Source organism: Microcaecilia unicolor, chromosome 3 (assembly GCF_901765095.1).
Source record: "Microcaecilia unicolor chromosome 3, aMicUni1.1, whole genome shotgun sequence".
Taxonomy (NCBI): domain Eukaryota; kingdom Metazoa; phylum Chordata; class Amphibia; order Gymnophiona; family Siphonopidae; genus Microcaecilia; species Microcaecilia unicolor.
In genome coordinates, this window is record NC_044033.1 from 218,208,595 (window position 1) to 218,230,752 (window position 22,158).

A 22,158-nucleotide genomic window follows, 5' to 3' on the forward strand; every position below is an offset into this window, starting at 1 on the left:
CACTGCTCTTGTTAGAGATCTGCTTAGTGACCAGGGTTGCCAGATGGGCGGTTTTCCCGCCCAATTGGGCGGTTTTCCGCAACCCGCCGCGGGAAATTTTTGCCAGCGGCGGGTTGCGATTTTTTGGGCTGCTTTTTGGGCTTCGGGGCGGTTTTTTGGTCGGCTTTTTTGGCCGCGGGGGGCGGGGTTAGTGACGTGTTTGGGCGGGGTTAGTGACGTTTTGGGCGGGGTTAGTGACGTGGGAGGCGGGGCCGATGCCGGGGGAGGCGGGGCCGGTGGCGGGGGAGGCGGGGCCGGTGATGGCGGGGGCGGGGTTGATGACGGCGGGGGCGGGGTGATGACGCGGGGCTGGGGGTGTCAGGGCCGGGGTTTGAGTTTGGGCGGGTTTTGGGCGGGTTTTATGCTGGATTGGGTGGGAAAAAAATTTTCCACCTGGCAACACTGTTAGTGACAGTTAGAGGAGATCAACGGAAGATCCTGATGAAGGAAGACCTGTTTCCTAGTGCCCTGCCCTGCCTTCTCATTCCGCAGCCGGAACCAGGATCGCACGCTCATTCTGTATGCAGAGCGGGCCCGCCCCCTGCTAACCTGATCGAGGGAGCTGCGCCACCAAGCTCGCCAGCTTCAAGTTCTCCCTTTCCTATCTTCACACAGTGTCCGTCCCGCCTTCGCGGAAACAGGAAATACGTCATCGTAAAGGCGGGACGGACACTGTGCGAAGACAGGAAAGGGAGAACTTGAAGCAGTGTCTTCACGTCGCTCGCTGCTACTGAAAGAAAAAGGGTTCAGCACTCTTGCGGGGGGGGGGGACGGAACGGAGGAGGAGGAGGGAGGAACGAAATGGAGGAGGGCTGCCGGTCGGGCCGAGGGCGAGAAGGAGGCGTGCCACGCGGGGCCCCCTTGACCGCGGGACCCTATGCGGTTGCCTCGGTCGCCTCGCCTTAAGACCGGCCCTGCCCATACGGAAAATGCAGACCGTCAACAATATGAAACAAGGGATCATATCATCACAATTCTCATGTAGAGCCACAAAACACCCTAATTCATGTTTAATGTGGGATAAAATGCCATAAATAAGTAAATAAATATAAACTTTTAATGTTGAGCACCTGATTCTCAAAGTGGACATATTCCAAACACTATAATGAAAACAAAATTATCTTTTCTACCTTTGTTGTTTGGTTGTCCGATTCTGATGCTATCTGTTCTCAGTGCAGGTCAGGAAGTCATCCTCCTTAAATATCTCCCTGGCTACCCAGCCAACCCCCCTCCCCCTCCTCTCCCAGCAGTAAGGTAAACAAACCATAAACCAATTTCTACAACTGGTTACACAAGGCTAGAGAGCTTTCACTGCAGCTCCTGCTGTGAGGAATGAGGTAAATCAACAATTTAAACCTCTCAGAGCACAGCAGGGGAGGCTTAGTCTGTCGGAGCCTCTTATACCAGGCGCCTATGCAAATGATGTTACCTTCCATGGCAAGTAATCAGATAATTTCCACATTTCTGTAGTCCTTGTGGTGGTGTTTCTAGAGCCAGACATGAGCATGTCATGTAGTGCGTGTGCCAGGGAATACACAGCGTTATATACACTATTGCTCATCCCAACATAGCTGGTGTTACAAGGTAGAACATATGACAATTTTACATCAGGACTGCAGGATCTTTTGATGTTTTTTAGACACTGGCGGTCACATAGGCCTGTCCACCACATCTTAGTGTGATGATCACTTGGAAGCAGGGTAAAGTTCACCTCCTGTATAAATTTTGTAAAGCTTGGTATCTTTTTCTTTACAATTGCAAATGATAAGATGGTGTTCGTTATATTAAATTTTTCTATAGCTTTCAAAAAAAAATTCAGTTCAGTTTTGCAGATCCATATCTTCCCAGGGTTCAACACAAGAAGGGGTAGATAGAATAAATTGTCTTCATTAGAACAGAGAATGATCACTTTAATTGATGGCATGTCCATTACTATTTTATGTATTTTCTTGAATGTCATTAAATTGCTCCCACTGAAGGTTTCTATGAATGCAGTGCAGCCACCATTTTGCTCAATCCCTTCTCTCAGGATTTGAATCATCCTCAGGCTGTTTTCATCATCGGATGCAATGATACCAACCCAGGTCCATCCAAAATGCTTCAATAAGCTGACAATCCCAGCACAAAGGTGCAGTTCACTGGGGACAGTTCGGTAGAAAAAAGGAAACTTAAATGTGTCACTCATTAAAAGATTCTGTGAGATGAAACTGATCTGTAAATAAAAATAAATTAATAATAATATTTATTTATTTATTAGGATTTTTTTTCCCGCCTTTTTGAAAGAATTCACTCAAGGCAGTGTACAGTAAGAATAAATCAAACATGAGCAATAAACAATTACAGCAGTAAAAATATTCAAATAACAAAGTATGGCATAGTATACTGCTTACAATGTCAACACAATACGAAATAGAACATTAAAATTGACATCGTAGGATATAAGCAAAGATGGAACATATAGATAGGAAAGAGAATAATTAATCCAACATCATCTTTGCCATGTTGATATCACATTTTAGATAATTTCTATAAGTTTTTAAGCTCCTATATTTAGGTGATTTTTCAGCAGAAACATTAGGATTCTATATTTCACTAAAACTAGGTTAAAATGTTACGAACCTAATGAGTCCTTTCACAAAGCGGCAGAAAGCCCACCATGGCCTTACCCCATGCAAATTTGGAGCTACTGCCGGCCCAACGGGAGCAGCAGCAATAGCTCTAGCCCAGCGTATGCCATTTCCCACGCTGGGGAAAACAGAGCAGTATTTTTTAGCAGCGCTAACCCAGAAGAAATTGGTCGGTGCCACATGGTACTCGGTTACTGCTGGGATAGCGCGAGGGCCCTTACTGGCACTTCAGTGGGTGGCAGGAAATGATTCCCCTCGCATGGCCACACGGTAAGAGCAGTCTTAACACATGGCCATGGCTATCTTCAGCCTTTTTTACCTGGAGCCCGCCTCTAGTGCTGGGCCTTTTTTACCGCAGCATGGTAAAAGGACCTGCAAATTAGAGAGAACCTGTGAGACCGCTTTATCCACTGCCTTCTGACATCATACATTGATGTGGATGCCTGTTCCAGCTTGCCACAGTGTGGGGTCCTGCATCCTGGATACATCTGGTTTGAGAATCTGAGAGAACGCTTTGTCCACTGTCTGTGCATAGTTCTCACTTATATGAGCCCCAAATTTTTAGTGCTAAATTTTGAATTCCCTCCTTATTGATTAGCGCAGGAATAGTATAAAAACATAAGAGTAGCCATATTGGGTCAGATCAATGGTCCATCTAGCCCAGTATCCTGTTTTCCAAACAGTGGCCAAGCCAGTTGCATGTGAGTTCTTAAATCCTAATTTTTTAAACGCTGCACACTAATGACAACATCAACGCATGGTCATTAATGCAAAAATTAGAAAAAGGCCATTTTATGACTGTGGTAAAAGTCCATCAAGCCCAGCATCCTGTTTCCAACAGTGGCCAATCTAGGTCACAAATACCTGGCAAGATCCCAAAAAAGTACAAAATATTTTATACTGCTTATGCCAGAAATAGTGGATTTTCCGCAAGTCCATTTAATAATGGTCTAAAGACTTTTCCTTTAGGAAGCCGTTCACGCCTTTTTTAAACACTGCAAAGCTGACTGCCTTTACCGAATTCTCTGGCAATGATTCCAGAGTTGAATTATACGTTGAGTGAAGAAACATTTTCTGCTATTCGTTTTAAATTTACTACATTGTAGCTTCATCGCATGCCTCCTAGTCCTAGTATTTTTGGAAGGCATAAACAGACGCTTCACATCTACCTGTTCAACTCCACTCATTATTTTATAGACTTCTATCATATATCCCCTCAGCTGCCTTTTCTCCAAGCTGAACAGCCCTATCCGCTTTAGCCTTTCCTCGTAGGAAAGTCATCCTATCCCCTTTATCATTTTTGTCGCCCTTCTCTGCACCTTCTCTAATTCCACTATATCTTTTTTGAGATGCGGTGACCAGAATTGACCTTAGCACACAGGAAAAATCCATGAAAGAGCATTCTAACTCCACTTTGTAACACAGCTTAGTAAAGGGCCCCTTGGTAAGCCAAACGTACGCACTGAAAAGAAGACCTAAATGCAATTAGCCACACTGCCTCCTCCCAATGGTCTTTTTAATTCAAACTGATGCATCACAGGTTCACCATTTTTCACTCTTTCCTAATGGATTATACAGTAAAAGAAAACAGAACAGGCCCTTTACCTGTGGATAGTGGTACATCCTGAACATATTGGACATCCGTCTTGATTCCTCTGATTGAACACCTTCAATGATAGCAGCCAATGTGCCAGATGTTTTGCAGCGATAATTAGGAACCCAGATGTCCATACCAGTAAATATATTTATGGCAGCCCCCAAAGCAAAGAATGAATTGCGGTAAGATTCATAAAGATGAAACCCTAGGGTGATGTCAGGTAAGAGCTCTGAGCTATTGTTAATCTCCTCCACTGCAGAAACAAATGCCAGGTAGTCAAAATAGTTTTCTTCATTATAACTGTATGGACAATGAAGATCAGATAATTAATTAATCACTCACTGAAAGAGGAAAACAAACTGTGGAACTATTTTCAAAGCCAGTGGTCAGTGTGTGTTTTTAAAAGCCAGCTGCAGAGATTGAAAAATAAATATATTAAGCACTGCTATATGGATAGGCAGTGACACTGAATATACAGATTAATCTCAGGCTGTCAGCCATTATCCTTATACTTTTAGGCCTAAACTTAAATGCACAGACTATCTGTATACAGGATGAATATCACCACTATGGGAGCAATTCTATAAAGCAGACCCTGAACATAGATGACTGAAGGGCTACTGGTAGTCGCCTGCCCTCCTTTATAGAAAACTAGCATAAGTGAGTATTTACTTTTATGTGTACATACTTCATTCACAGAGCCGGGGAAAATACTCACACCTAAATTGTGGAGATATGCACTGTAGTTTCATTGTGGATATATGGAAGACTGGCTGGTGTGCCTCCAGGACCAGGTTTAGGAACCACTGAACTGAAAAGACATACATTACTGACTCCAAATCATCATGATCTAAAAAAACTTTAGCCAACAAATCATTTACAAGGTGGCAAAAGAATGTTGAATCATTCTTGATATTTTGAAAGACCTAGATCCCAAATATCTGTGGCCCAGGTGCTTAAACGTTCCCTGAGTTCCAACTACTCGTGTCAAGGCAGGTACTGGCTCTGGATTACTGAACTATAAAAATCCGGACCTCCCGATATTCAGTGTTTAAGTTGTAAATCAGAAACCCAGCCCTGCACCAAACACATCCTTGACCTAACTACCTCATGTAAAACAGCACTTCCCTTAGCATCTAGAGCAAGTACCTGAATATTGTCATCATGCATATAAAAATGCATATGCATAGTGGAGCCAAATACAGATTAAACAAAAGGACAACAATGAGCTTTGCATAACCCTACACAATAATGGCCATGCATGGGAACAAGCCATACCCACTGCAACCTCCACATTAAAAACAGCAAAACTGACTCCATGCTGCTCTCCTTTTATGGACACACTTCATCTAGCACTTGCAACAGTATAGAATGGTTGATAGCCTTGATGTTGTAAATAAATGTATTTAATAACACAAAATCCTCTGTCTAGCCAGCAATCATTTGTCATCAAAACCCGTATCAAAAAACTCCAATAATTGAGTAGCCACCACTTTCTTGATTATCTTCCCTATGAAAAGATGCTTAGAAATTGGCTGGTAATTCTCTGCCCTATGGAAGTTAAAAGTGGGTTTCTTAAGAATAGGACAAAGTGCTGCATATTTTAAATCTGAGGGAAAACTCTCCTTTAGTTCCAGACTCCGTTCCTTTTGTCTCGCCGTACCTTATGCCTGGAATGGGCTTCCTTAGCCGTTACGTCTAGCTCCATCCCTGGCCACCTTCAAATCCGGGCTAAAGGCCTACCTGTTTGATGCTGCTTTTGACTTCTAACTTGTCACTTGCTCCTAACTTTTATCTTGTCTTCCTCTCTTCAATAGTCCCTTTCCCTATGTGTCCTTCTGTCTGTCCTACCCTTATCCTTATTGGTCCTGTCTGTCTGTCTGTCCTGATTTAGATTGTAAGCTCCTTTGAGCAGGGACTGTCTTTTCTTCATGTTCAATTGTGAAGTGCTTCGTACAACTGGTAGCGCTATAGAAATGATTTATAGTAGAAGTAGTAGTTTATAAGTTCTCTCTCTAATTCTGTAAAAAGTGCTAAAAATCATTCATCCATCCAATTTGGACACACATTTTTTTTTTAATTTTTAGAAGTCTTTATTGAATATTGTTATTCCAACAAAAACATTACACATCGCAGCATAATACAAGTAGGTTACCGAACGGAAACTGTGTACCAAACAATTCAACCAACCATATAACAATAGCTTATCTAGAGCTTAATGTACTTCACACATTTATGGTTTTACATAATAACTTTCCCTTTCTATTATTCTTAATTTGGACACACATTTTACCTGAATAATGATCCAATTAGTGCGGATAATTGGCATGCTAACAAGCAAGCAATTAATAGTGGTTTTAATTAAAACGTTCATGCATAAATTTATGCACAGGATCCAAGTGAAATTATATAATAAGGGGTATGCATGCCTAATTTAAGTGTGATGATTGGCACAACATTTCAGTTGGTGGAAATGGCCACACCTTAAAATAGGCATGATTCCCGGCTATAAGCACAAATTCTATTAACCACACCTAACCTTAGACGCAGCTTATAGAATACCCATCATATATTGAATCTATCCCTATGTATAAATGTGAGCCCTGCCTGTGACCCACCCTGACTCCACTCATGTGCTACCTTTAAACAATGCACTATTAAAGATAGTCATATACTTATAGAACAGTGAATAACCAGAATATTGGTATTTATGTATGAACATACGACTGAATATGCCAATACGCCATAGGCGTAGTTTGACTGTTTCATTTGGGGGGGCAAAGAATGGGCGGAGAATATTAGCATATCATTTGCATATATACATATGCAAATGAATATGCTAATATGGAGGAAGGAAATGAAATTTAAAGGCAAAATATCACAGATGCACATTTCAAAAAGCTGACACATTTCAATTAATAAATTATGAATAAAATACTTTTATTTACCTTTGTTGTCTGATCATTTAGTTTTTCTATTCGCTTTGATCCCAATGTCTTCTGTTTTATGCAGTGTCTTCTTTCCAGTAGGCTTCCCTCTGCTCCCCACCCTCCCAGTCCCATCCATCTCTTGCTCCTTCCCTCTGCTCCCCACCCCTCCCAGTTCCATCCATCTTCTGTTCCTTCCCTCTGCTCACCATCCCTCCGTCCCATCCATCTTCTGCTCCTTCCCTCTGCTGTGCCTGACCTCTCCCAATCCCATCCATCTCCTGGTCCATCCCTCTGCTCCCCACCCCTCGCAGTCCCATCCATCTCTTGCTCCTTCCCTCTGCTCCCCACCCCTCCCAGTTCCATCCATCTTCTGTTCCTTCCCTCTGCTCACCATCCCTCCGTCCCATCCATCTTCTGCTCCTTCCCTCTGCTGTGCCTGACCTCTCCCAATCCCATCCATCTCCTGGTCCATCCCTCTGCTCCCCACCCCTCGCAGTCCCATCCATCTCTTGCTCCTTCCCTCTGCTCCCCACCCCTCCCAGTCCCAACCATCTCTTGCTCCTTCCCTCTACTCCCCACCCCTCCCAGTCCCATCCATCTTCCCTCTGCTCCCCCCCCCCCCCCGCGAGGTCCAAGATGGTGACTCCGTTTACCCCCTCTCTTCCTCCCTCCCTCCCTCCCTCCGTTGCAGGCAACAGTCTTCAGCTTTTTCAGCATTCCTGGCAGCGGTAGCGATGTACACGCTGCCTTCGGTCTGCCCCGGAAGCCTTCTCTTCAAGTTCCTGTTCCCACCTATGCGGGAACAGGAACTTGAAGAGAAGGCTTCGGGGCAGAGCCAAAGGCAACGTGTACAACGCTACCACTGCCAGGAACGCTGGAAAAGACTGCTGCCTGCGCCACGGAGAGAGGGAGGAAGAGAGAGGGGTAGACGGACAACAGCTCCACTCCGTCCGCTTGGCTTCCCTGCCCTCTCTGTCTGCGTCCCGCCTTCCTCTGACATCAGAGGAAGGCGGGACGCAGACAGAGAGGGCAGGGAAGCCAAGCGGATGGAGAGGAGCGCGTGCCTGCATGTGTTTTTTTTTTTTTAACTAATGGCGCGGCGGCGCCTCGCGTCGTTTGGGGGGGCATTGCCCCCCCCTCGCCCCCCCCCCCCCAGTCTAAGCCTATGCAATACGCTAATCACTTACATGCATATTTGTTACCTAAATCTTGGCGCTTTGTTTATAGAATTGTCCAGCATAGGGATAAGTATTATTACTGCCCTGGCTCAGTCCTTCCCTCGCCCCCAGGTTATATAGATGTCATGAGGCCGATCAGTCAAAAATTCAACACCTACTATCTGAATGCTGTATTGAAATTATATGGAGAGAGAATTTATGTGGTTGTGTACTGTTGGTAATCACATAAATCCTTCTGAAAATTGATCTACAAGTCATTAATTATAGTCTTTAGAGAAATATGTAGATCCTTCCATCTCATAACAAGTAACAGGTTGTAAATCGCTTGTTTGCTCTTTCCGAAAATACTAGGACTAGGGAGCACACAATGAAGCTACAAAGTAGTAAATTTAAAATGAATCAGAGAAAGTGTTTCTCCACTCATTGTGTAATTAAACTCTGGAATTTGTTGCTGGAGAATGTACTAAAAACAGTTAGCTTAGAGGGGTTTTTAAAAGGTTTGGATGACTTTATAAAGGAAAAGTCAATATATCATTATTAAAATGGACTTGAGGAAAATCAACTGCTTGTTTTTAGGTTAAGGAGCATAAAATGTATTCTTGTTTGGGATCTTGCCAGGTAGTTGTGACCTGGATTTGCCACTGTTAGAAAGATGATCCTGGGCTTGATGGACCTTCAGTCTGTCCCAGTATGGCAATACTTATGTACTTATGAAATGTTACTCTCTATATAGTTCAAAATAGATGTCTTTTACTTTCTCTCTCTTCAGCAAGTAAATACCCCACTCATTGGCTACATGGATACTAATGGAGGAAGTTATCAATGTGAGCTACCATTAAGATGGGTAATTCTACTGCTAACTCCTGTTGTTTGAGCAATTGTCCCATTTTTTAAAGCCCCTATTGAAACCTTTTACTTAAATTCCACAAAGTAAAAGCAAAACAGAAAAGTGTTACATGTCTAGTGGTATCAAAATGTATGAATGAAGGTGGAGGTATAACCAAAGAGGAGTGATAAGATGTGATCAGACCTATCTGTATGAAAAAGAAGTTAGATTATGGTATTTTGTACTGATTGAAGGAGTAACTGTGGGAAGATGACATGCTCAGTGTTATAGTAATCCAGCTGAGATATGATGTGAGCATGCAGGAACATAATCTGAGATTCCTGGTCAAGATAAGACCTGATTTATCTAAGCTGCTGCAATGTTATTGAGCAGATATAAATAACATTAGAGATCTGAGGTTCAAAAGAGAGGATTAAGAAATATGTTGAAAAGAAGGGGTGACCCCAAGGGACACCACAGGTGAGAGGGAGGGGTGGACAAAGTAGAATGGGCACAGACTGAGAAGAACAATCACTAAGAAAAGATTTGAACCACTTTAATATCCTGCCAGAGAGCTCATAATTCACAAGATGGCCAAGAAGAAGCTTGTGATCCATGAGATCAAAAGCCAATGATAAATCTAAAGAATATGAGGCATATAATTTGACCCTTATCAAGGACAGAGGAAATCTCACTCAAGAACCAATCAGAATGGACTCCATGATATGGTCTGCACAAATGACAAATAGGCGTGGATGGAAAATATTTGTGGCTTCAGCATGGCATAGGAGTTGGTAGAAAACTTCTCAATCAGTTTAGAAGGCCTATAAAATGCTGGAATTGAAAGGTCAAGTGAAGGGGATTAACCAGGTCACTGATGGAACCAAATGAACTTTCATGATTCAAAAGCAAAAGAAAGAGGAAATTGAATTGAAAATTTTCTGTTTACAGATCTGTAAAAGGTACCTAAAAAGAAGGTTAGATGCCACTGAATATCAACGGATTTCCCATTACAAGAGATGTAAAGGGCCAAGGGCCATTTTATGACTATTTAAATCACTTTGATTACCGACCTCTTAGATTTTTATGGGGTTGACAAAATTTGCTTATATGACATTTTCAAGGTCACTAGTTTTGCACATTTCATACCTTGAGCTAAGTAAAAATTCAAATGAGCAGTTTTTCCTCTGTCTACCTGGACAGTATGAAGTTGACATTCAGCAGGGTGGTCTCTGGATAAAGATAAGCAAATGACTGACCCATTTGCCTTGATGAAGAGTAGCCTAGTGGTTAATTCAGGTCTGAGAACCTGGGAAACTGGGTTTAATTCCCACTGCTGCTCCTTGTAAATCTGGGCATGTCACTTAACCCTCTGTTGTCCCAGGTACAAAGTGAGGACCTGTATATAATAGTAAACCATTTTGATAGTAACCACAGAAAAGCAGTATTTCAAGTCCCATCACCTTTCCCTTTCCACTTGTTTCAATCACACTATCCATATGTAGTCCTAAACATAAATGGATTTTATCTGTATACATTAGGACAGCTATTTATTATCCTACTAAAATAGCTAAATTTGTTCTAAAGGGGATGAATATCGCAACTGTCCATTTGAATTTAAGCTAAGCCATGGGAAGAATTCTGTTGTCATCTCCTTTTGTACATATAACTCAGAGACGATATCTTGATATCTGACCTAATTTACCAGTTTACTATCCCCAAAAAGACTAATGTGGTTAAACCAAACATTAGCTGCTTAAATAATTTTGAATATCTATTTCTGTGTGTTTTGGAAAAGGCAATTAATTTTCTGACAGACCCTGATTTATAACTGTAAACCCTCAGATCATAATTAAATTCATAGCATTCCAATGAATACAGATAGACAAATGTAAAATCCCAAGAAGGACTCTCTTATCTAAAGATCCTTCATTAAAATACAAATCAAATTTGCAATTGAACTCAGAGTCCATCCTAAACATGTAATCATGAGATGAAAATAGTAATGGAATTCAAACGTGCGTGGGATAAACATAAAGGAATCCTGTTTAGAAGGAATGGATCCATGGAATCTTAGCGGAAATTAGGTGGTGACGCCAGTAATTGGGAAGCAAAACCTGTGTTGGGCAGACTTCTACGGTCTACGCCCTGATCATGACTGAATAGATAAGGATGGGCTGGAGTATAAATTTTAAGGGGTTTCGACGTTAGCTTCAGAACTTAGTACAAGTAGTTCTGCTGGGTAGACTTCTAGGTCTGTGCCCTGAAATAGCAAGGACAAATCAAACTCGGGTATAAAATATCACATACCATGTAAAATGAGTTTATCTTGTTGGGCAGACTGGATGGACAGCACAGGTCTTTATCTGCCGTCATTTACTAAGCCACTCTGCTACTTACACATACGTATTTCTCCATGTGGGAAAAGCTGTATAGGACAGTGGTTCTGAGATTATTAAATTGCTTATTGTAACAATTCCCCCAATCACGATGTCTCCATCCTTGTGGTATCCTGGTTTTAAATGTCCATATTTCATTGGTGTATACTGGCCCTCAGTGGTCTTCCATTGGATGTAGCAAGGTATCAAAATCAAGACCAGAGTTGCTGCCATCTTTGAGGTCGTAAAGCACCTTTTCTTATGAAACAAACTCCTGCTTGCCCTTCTCTGCAGTTGTGGTATGAGGGAGGAAGTTTCAGAGGTCTTGGATATTAAAATAAAGTGCAGAAAAAGTCATATTATGACCAAGAATTTTCAAACTGCACACCAGTAAATCAGTTGTCTTAGACACATATGAGGTTGAGGAAAGACAGCAAAGTCTGTATTATTAGCTGTGATTCAGCAGATGGTGAAGGCACTGTTAAATCTTTATAGAGTCCAGCTCCTGAAAGATTCAGCCTCAAGGGATGTCTTCTCCAACGATGTGTGTTTAGCATTAAATATAGGTTGTGATTTGTGGTTTTTGCTTTCTTAATATAGTCTATATAAATTGCACATTCATTAGAAAATTATTAATTATATACAAAGTCTTAGAAGAAATAATTATAATCAATCTTTGTGGGTTTTTTGGCATTTTTCTTCCTTTACATATTCCTTCATATTGTTTTTATAAAGTAGTGTGGTTGTCATGTAAACTTCATGATGGATAAAACAATATACTTGACAACTACAAAGAGAGATTCAGACAGAAATAGAAATCACAACTTTTCTGCAAACCAAACCAAACCAACCTTGTGCCTGTCTCGTCTTGGGCCAGACTAAGGAGGTTGTCAGCATGGGCTTGCTATTGACCAGATAAGTGTTAAGGCAGGTTGAGATCTGATCACAGGAGGTCTCTATTCTTTTAATGGTTCATCTCTTGAATAAACTGTTTATCTTTTACTTATCTTTATAATGTCAGGTCCCTTAGTCAGCATCAAATTGGCATGTAGTCTGACATATTAGAACCCCTTTACAGCCTCTATTGGGCTCATTTTCGAAAGAGAAGGACGCCCATCTTTCAACATAAATCAGAAGATGGACGTCCTTCTCCCAGAAACGTCCAAATTGGTGTATTCAAAAGCCGATTTTGGACATCCCCAACTGCACTCCGTTGCAAAGGACGGCCAAAGTTCAAGGGGGCGTGTCAGAGGCATAGTGAAGGCGGGACTTGGGTATGACTAACATTTGGACGTCCTTTTCCCATAATCAAAAAAACAAGGACGTCCCTGACGAGCACTTGGATGTTTTCACCCGGACCTGTTTTTATTACGATGAAGGCACAAATAGGTGCCCGAAATGATGACCTCCCGTTACTCTCCCAGTGGTCACTAACCCCCTCACACCCTCAAAAAACATCTGTAAAAATATTTCATGCCAGCCTCAGATGTCATACTCCGGTCCATGACAGCGCATGAAGGTCCCAGGAGCAGTTTTAGTGGGTACTGCAGTGTACTTCAGACAGGCAGACCCATGCCCATACCCCCACACCTGTTACATTTGTGGAAGAAACAGCGAGCTCTCCAAAATCCACCTCTAACCCACTGTACCCACATATAGGTGCCCCCTTTACCCTTAAGGGCTGTGGTAGTGGTGTATAGTTGTGGGTAGTGGGTTTTGGTTGCTCCGCACACAAGGTAAGGGAGCTATGTTCCTGGAAGCATTTTATTAAGTCCACTGCAGTGACCCCTAGGGTGCCCTGGCATGTCAGGGGTATCAGTGCACTAGAAATGCTGGCTCCTTCCACATCCAAATGGCTTGGACATCTTTGGTATAAAAAATCACTGAAAGTCAAAGATGTCCAAATCCAAGGATATTCAAATCTAGAGACGTCCAAATTCAAGGACGTCCTTGGATTTGGACGTCTTTGACGGTATTCTCAAAATGAAAGATGGATGTCCATCTTTTTTCGACAATACAGTTTTCCCTGCCCCCGGATTTGGACATTTTACAAAGACATCCAAATCGTAACGTGGACGTTTCTTTCAAAAATGCCTCTCCACGTAACTTTGTAAGTCTATGCGCTCTGAAAATACACCTCTATATAAGTGTATATCATCAGGACCAGATGGTATTGACTTCAGAGTTCTAAAAGAATTCAAATATATTAGTAGCAACCTGTTCAAAAAGGCCTACCCTACCGACCCAACCTAATTGCCCAGACTCTGCAACACAACGAACCCAAAGCACGAAATGGACAAAACATAGCTCTTCCACTCAAAGATGCCATAACTGTGTTTGTCGAAGACAAAAGGGGTTCGCAGTTTCCACAAAAATTCAACAACAGAAGGAAGTGGAAAACACAACTTCAAGAGATCAATCCGAGACACCAGGGTAAGATGCTCCAGGATAAACTTTATTAGGACCCTACATGGTCCGTGTTTCGGCTTTTAAAAAAGCTTTCATCAGGGGTCGATCAGTGGGTGCACAAAGTATACACTGATTGACAGTGGAGCCAATGAAATATCGTCTCTAAATAAAATGAAGTGTACTGCCTCGCACCAACAAGATTCAATTTGAAAAAGTTTGGCGCCAAAACCCATCCAATCCAATAACTGTGTTTGTTCCATTCCAATCTATACTACCCAACTTTACTTTGTATTTGTTTTTCTCACCGGATTTGTCTTTCTTACCGGAATCGGCAATCACCTTTCCAATAATACGTAAGCCACATTGAGCCTGCGAATAGGTGGGAAAATGTGGGATACAAATGTAACAAATAAATAATTTAAAACAGTCGCAATATCTAATGGCTGGAAGTTAGCCAATATTACTACTACTACTATTAAACATTTCTATAGCGCTACTAGACTTACGCAGCACTGTACAAATTAACATGAAAAGACAGTCCCTGCTCACCAGAGCTTACAATCTTAATTGGACAGACGAACAGACAGCTAGGGGTGGGGAATTGCAGTGGTAGGGGTGATAAGTGAGGGTGTTGAGTAAGAGAGTCATGGTTAGGAGTCGAAAGCAGTAGCAAATAGGTGGGCTTTAAGCCTAGACTTGAAGACAGCCAGAGACTGAGCCTGACGTACTGGCTCAGGGAGTCTATTCCAGGCATAGGGAGCAGCGAGATAGAAGGAACGGAGCCGGGAGTTAGCAGTGGAAAATGGAAAAAAAAGAACTCCAAGGATGAGTTAAAGATCATCTCAGGTAAAACTGATAAAAGTAGTTCTAAAAAAAAAATTACTGACTATAGTTCAGTTCAATAGGTAACAGATTGTTATTACATATTACTCTTTTACATTCAAAATTAAAGATATTGAGGGATTGTAATATACCAGGGGGCATATTGTATGTTATCCTGCCCTGCCTATTTGAAAGTGTAGGCAGAGGAATACCATGTCCTCAGTTCTGCTTGCAGAATTAATACTGATTTCAATTCCAGTCCCACTTGCTGAAAATGCAATCCAAATCCAATAATCCACAGATGTGCTTGCCAAAATGCAAGCCAATTTGAACCCCAAAAGAGAAAGGGAAAAGGGGCTTGATATACCACCTTTCTGAGGGCTTTGCAACTACATTCACAGTGGTTTACATATATTCACGTATTTATTTTGTACCAGGGGCAATGGAGGATTAAATGACTTGCCCAGAGTTACAAGGAACTGCAGTGGGAATCAAACTCATTTCTCCAGGATCACAGTTCACTGCACTAACCACTAGACTACTCCCCTCTTTTGGTTTCCGTCTGCCAGAGAGTCCTGTATCACCACTGCCTTTCCTTTCAGGGTGAGGGAGATACAATCCAAAAGTTCATCATCTACTGGCCAGGGGAGAAATCCCCAAGGGTACCAACAGTTTCTCTGACTTCCAACATCTTTCTCTGAAACTCCCAGATTCTTTTGCCAACCCTCAAAGTTTCTCATATAATTTGTCCATGCAAATCTCATGCAGATGAATCTAGGCTGCTTCAGGGGTTCTTGTAACATAAATCAATAAATGATATAATTGTCCTTTCAAGCATGTACAAGAAATTCTATAAAATCAACAGCAATGTTCTGTTAGCAAAAGAACTGCCACAGCTTTTGTGTATAATTCAATAACCCCTGAATCAGACTGTTCTCGAAACATGTTGTTTGTCCCTGAATAAATGGTTTTCACTATAGAAACACAGAACTCAGTTGAATGCATTTGTTATACTGCCATTCTGTAGAACAACCAATGCATTCTTTCTTTGTCTCTAATGGTGAGTGTGTGTACTCTTAGGTATGAGCCCTTACACTAGTTTAGGGTTGCCGACTGGATTCAGATTTGCCCGACAGGGTTGATCCTGTCCTGGGTTTACCCCATTGCATGCAGAGACTTATAGGATGTCTTAGTGAGGAAGAAAATAATGGTAATCAGTGAAAGTGTTCTTTTGGGTTGTATGTATCTTCCTTTACATATTCCTCAGTTTTAAACAAAAGAATATATATTTCAGTCTTCAAGATGGACAAAACAATAAACTGGAAAACATTGGACATAGACAAACCGATATTCAAAACAAGTCAACTGGCCGGGAACGGCTGCCGACTGGTTAACTCACTTGTTGGTGGCTAACTGGCCATTTTCAGCAGCACTTAACTGCTTAACACCGCTGAAAATGTCTGTTTAGTGATCTTAAAGAAGGCTATGTCATGGGCACTCTGAGGTAGTTTTGTGGGTGTGACTGGTTGAAGTAGAATATTCAGAACTTAACTAACTAGGATAAGTGGATAAATAGTACCACATAAATAGCAGTCCTATCTTTATCTGCTAACCCATGACCAGTTAAGTCTGAATATTGTCTTAACTGGTCATTTGCTTGCTAGCATTACAAAAGCAGGAAATTCAATGACGTGGCCTACTCAAGGCCTGCTGGAATTGAATTTCTGATTTTACCACCATAGTTTTAGAGACATGGTGAGAGTTTAGAAGAAAAGAGAGATTTTTATGACATGCGTCTGTTTAATAAATCTGCCAGTATGGGTTGGTGTGATGGAGCCAGGGAACCTAGTAAGTTAAAGTCCAATTTCTCTTCCTGGCAGGAGAGAGGTTTTGGGGATGCAACCAGATCTTTAGAGGCTTGTTGTTGGAGAAACTTTCAGCCTATATTTTCGGTAGATGGTGGAATCACTTCAGGATTCTTGGCCTACGTGGTCAGTAAGCAGTGAAATCTCTTTTGGACTTTTGGCCTCCATGGTCAGTATGCAGCAGAATCACTGGAGAAATTTTGGTTTACCTGGTCAGTAGGTATTTTTCACAGTTTGCTACTGGCCTTCATGTGTTAAGTCAGGTTCAGGTTTACTCATAAGAGTTCTGTGATGTGAATGGCTCATTTCATAAATAGAGTGTGATTATCTTTTACATATTATTGTGTTAAGTCATATAGCCTACATCACGTTGGTGTGTGGTCAGACAAATTAGACCCCTTTTCAGTCTTTATATGGGCACAGGTAGCTACAGCATTATAATCTTTGATGTCATTGGTATTTGAGTAGGTGCTTGTTTAGCAAACATAATGAGTGGTAAGGTGGCTGCCTGTTAAACTTGTGGTGGTAACTGTGAGCCCTCCAAAACCCACCACAAACCCACTGTACCCACATCTAGGTGCCCCCTTCATCCCTAAGGGCTATGGTAGTGGTGTACAGTTGTTGGGAGTGGGTTTTAGGGGGCTCAGCACACAAGGTAAGGGAGCTATGCACCTGGGAGCTTTTTCTGAAGTCCACTGCAGTGTCCCATTAGGGTGCCCAGTTACTGTCCTGGCATGTCAGGGGGACCAGTGCACTACGAATGCTGGCTCCTCCCACGACCATATGGCTTGGAGTTGGTCATTTCTGAGATGGGCGTTCTCGGTTTACATTATCGCCGAAAATCGGGGACGACCATCTCTAAGGTTGACCTAAATATTGAGATTTGGGCTGTCCCGACCGTATTATTGAAATGAAAGATAGCCGCCCATCTTTTCAATAATACGGGTTTCCCCGCCCCTTCATGGGGACGTCCTGTGAGGACGCCCTCAGGAAAACTTGGGCGCCCCATTTGATTATGCCCCTCCACGTGACCCGTGAAGGTTGTATAGCTGCATTCTGCTTGTGAAGGCGAGGCACCTCTTCAGGTTTGTTTCAGCACCATGGCCATAAGGAAGCAGTGTTGTGATGGTGCCAGAGTCGCTGTCACAATATCAACTTTATTGGTATGGATTATCGCAGATTGACATTTCACTAATTTTGTCTTTTGTAGCCAGTCTTGGAGGTATGCTTTGGTCTGTTAATTGTGGTAAGGTGCAGTAGATTGCTATTATATGTGATGCTGGGTCACTAATGCAGATCCAACGATGTATTTATGAGAGAGTGAATTAAAAATGACAAAGTCCAAGAGAACTGGGGCTGCCATGATCTGAACACCTGCAAGGAGGTGGACCATCCAGGGTCACCCTGACTGCTGTACAAAGCGAGCTTTTGGTCTGAAGAATACACCTTGTTCCTTGGCAGGTGAGCAACAGTGCTGCTGTACATGAGTGTGCACTCTGCCTGCTGAATGTGATTGGATAATTGATACATTGGCTGAATGCTGTGCAGGCTGTTGTAGGGAGAGTTAATGGATCCCCTTGGCATAGCATCTTACATGTTCCCACCAGGTGATGACATTACAGATGTGCATGTAGGCATAATTGCAATAGGGCTTCATACCTCCCTGAAGGTCACTATAGTGTATTCTTTTAGTGATGCCTGTCAGGGATTGTATGAGCTTAATAGCTATGAGAAACCTGTATTGTGGTAGAACCAGTGTAGCTGACTCACTATTGATTGTACTGACAAAATTTCACTGATGTTGTCTTCTATAGCCAGTCTGAGATGTATGCAATGTGCCTTGGTCTTCTCTTTGTGGCAAGATGCACTAGATAGCTATTAGCTGTGATGCTTGGTCACGAATGCCAACTCAAAGACTCATTTGAAAGAGGGAGGATTCAAAAGACAAGATCTAAGAGAACAGGGGCTGCCCCATTGTAGAGCATCATGAAAGCAAGTGGACAATCCTTAGACACATTGTTGCTGGGCAAAAAGAGCTTTTGGCAGGTGAGCAAAAGTGGTGCCATATAGGAATTTGAATCCTGCTCTATATCATTAGATAAGTAATACATCGGCTGGATTTTGTTTATTATAGTTATACATTTTATATTGATGGTTGAAAATATGATCACCCCTCCCTTACAAAGTTCATTAGATACGTGAAATTATTATTGTGTTCTGTTTTTTGTGACATGTTTTTGTCTACCATACTGAAGATTTTTAAAGTGCAATTAAAATAATAACATTTAAAAAATGAGCAATAGACAAAAATTGAGGTGGTGATGAAATCTGTATCACATAGCAATAAATTCAAGTGGATCCCCCTCCATCTTCCGCATCTCTACTCCAAGTCATTTCATTGGTGGTGTGATGCAAGGATTGGCTCTTGGTTTGACTCTCTTTATCACTTTTTGTGAGTGATATTGAGGAAGTGTTAAACATAGTAACGTAGTAAATGACAACAGGTAAAGACCTGAATGGTCTAGCCAACCTTCCCAACAGTCACTCTAATCAATTAATTCATGATTAAATGTGATGTCTATGTGGTCTTTTTTTGGCATTTCTGGGACATAGACCATAGAAGTCACTTGGCACTGTCCTTACGTTCCAACTACTGGAGGTTCCATCAAAGGCCACTCCAGCCTATCCGAATCCATCCTGACATTTGCAGCACACAGACCCTAAAAGTCTGCTTAGCAAATGTCTGGTAAGGTTTACCTCTTTGTGAATGATACCAAAATATACAATAGGATAGATATCCTGGTGGGATAGATAATGTGGGGGTTAGACTCCTGCCTACAAACCGAGCTTGGCTGACAACCTTTTATAATCCACATTTTGGACAAGACTTCAATTCAGCATAAAATTTAGTCTATATTGGCCAAAGTCTGCACATCAGCACAGAAACTGCTTGTGGTCCACATAGCTAATGCTAGAATTGCTGAAGCCATAACATCATCTGCATTCAACTCAGTGGCTGGCTAATTGAAAGTAACTGGCTAGACCCATGTCAGTCTGGCTTCACACTTAAGTACGGAACAAAGAGAGTTATTGTGTCTGTTCTTGATGATCTGCACAAAAACTGTGACTGATATCGAGGCAGATCCTCTGAGTTGCAGGATTTCTCAGCAGCCTTCGAAGCTCTGGATCATAATATCATGCTTACAAGACTGGCAGAAACAAGTAACAGTGGTAAAGTACTCATGTGGTTCAAATCCTATTTTTCAGACAGACAACAATCAATTCTGTTCAGCAACAGCACATCATTAACTTGGGCACTAAGCTGTGGGGTGCCACAGGGATCCATATTGTCTCCCATTTTATTTAGTATCTATCTCAAGTCTCTGGCTGATCTGCTTCAGTCAATAGACACAAAATTGTACATCTGTGCAGATGATGTGCAACTACTCATACCCATTGAACTAGATCTACCTACAGCTCTGAGTAAACTGTCTGCCTGCCTAACTGCAACTCAGGAATGGGCAAACAATAAACTCTGTCTGAACTCAAGCAAAAAAAGAGATTCTTTGGTTATCTATCACATGAGGACAAATACCTGACTTCAAAATACCTTTTTGGAAATATGAACTACCCCTAAAATCAGGAATCTCATAATACTGCCAGACTCATCACTCACTTTGATCCCGCAAATTCAAGCAACCTTGAAAAATTGTCTCTATTCTACCAACTATGGCAGCTACAAAATCTCTCTCCATATATTGAAAAGACAAATCTGACCAAAGTGGTCCATGCCATGATAACATCACGACTAGACTACTGTAATGTCTGGTCCATGCCATGATAATATCACGACTAGACTACTGTAATGTCCTATACACTGGTCAAACCAAAAAGAGTTTGCATCAGCTGCAACTAATTCAGGATTCTGCAGCACGACTGCTAGGCTGCAAGAAGCATGACCACGTCACATCTTTCCTGCAAAAACTACACTGGCTAACAGTACTTTTCAGGGCTAAATTTAAAATTCTGTTTGGTTTTCAAGACCCTCAGACACCTTTGAGACCTCTAATAGAGAGTTGTACAGGACAGAAATTTGACCCTTCTCCACCTGTCCGCACTAACCCATCTCCGCCCATCCCCACTGGAATCACCTCCATTCCCTCCCGTTCCTACAAGTAATCTCCTCCATCCTCGCCCATCCCCATACTAAAATAATATGACGTGATAAAATAACCCAACTTAACAGTAGCCCATGTTGAGGACTTCTACTCTCAGTGCATATGAAGATTTCAATGCTGTCAACCATACTGTCCCTTCATTAAAAGAAATTGTACAATGTGATACCCGCCAGTGAGCCTTCTCAGGAGTAGCCCCCATGCTCTGGAATTTACTCTGAGTGGCTACATATAACTTGAGACTACCTCTACTTCAGAAATCAGGTAAAACTCTGGCTCTTCTTCCAAGCCTTTAATTCGTAGGGGGACTGGCTATACGTTCATTCTGCACCTGGACTAGCTTGCTACACTCACTGTAACTTAAATCAGTTCCTTATATCTTGTTTAACTGTACAAAGAACTTGCCTCGAGTTTAGCCACCCATCTATTTATCCCAACTGACTCTGAACCACCCATCTTGCCCACATCCATATATCTACACTTGGCTCCTCAGCTATATGATAAGCTGTATAGTAGAAAAGCATTAGTATCATAGCAATGTTATTTGACAGTTCTAATTGTGAGTTTATTAGATATTTCATTAGTATTATGCTGACATTGTATTATATCTCTGTAATTTGAATTTCATTGCTGTTAAATGTGTATATTTTTGATACTTTTTCATGGTAGTCTGTTATTAGGTTTCAGTTTACTGTTTTTATGTTCATCTCATTCATTGTATTTATATTTATACTTGGTCATTTTACTATTGTTATAATGTTAACAAAATTATAAGTTTTATGTTAAACTGTACCTGCTGTAACCACCTTGGGTGAATCTCTTCATAAAGGCAGTTAATAAATCTCAATAAATGAATATTAAGTGGAATATAAGTTGCTAAATAAATAAAGATTTTGCATAGATTGGTTAAACACCTAACAACTCTGCCTATTAAACAACTGGATCTAGATGTTACAGCTGAAACTTTTACAACTTTTTTTCAGGGTAAAATTTCAAAGATTATAGAAAAAATTCCGGTAATCCATCAGTATGAGAAATACAGTATTTTTTAAACAAAGAACAGAAGTTAAGGGTGTCCCTGGTGATCGTTATTGGGATACTTCTCATCCAGTTACTATTCTTGAAATGGAAGAATATAAAAAAAAGATTTGCCAAGGATAATTGTCTAATTGATTACTGCTGGGTTAGTGCATGAGCCCTTACCGCCACCTCAGTGGGTGGTATTAAGTAGGGTTACCATTTTGTGTCCTCTGAAAAAGAGGACACATGTCACGCCCCCCGCCCGCCCCCGCCATGTCCACTGCCACGCCCC

General features: G+C 41.7%; 1 protein-coding gene across 1 annotated transcript in view; it reads right to left on the reverse strand.

Moving 5' to 3' along the window:
• Positions 1-11,809, reverse strand: part of LOC115464368 (vomeronasal type-2 receptor 26-like) — a 49,066-nt gene extending 37,257 nt beyond the window's left edge. Inside the window, exons 1-2 of the mRNA XM_030194754.1 lie at positions 11,598-11,809; positions 4,272-4,563 (exon numbers count right to left, since the gene is read on the reverse strand). Coding sequence (XP_030050614.1) covers positions 4,272-4,563; positions 11,598-11,809 — 504 coding nt within the window. The remainder of the gene's footprint in view (positions 1-4,271; positions 4,564-11,597) is intronic.
• Positions 11,810-22,158: the final 10,349 nt, after the last annotated feature.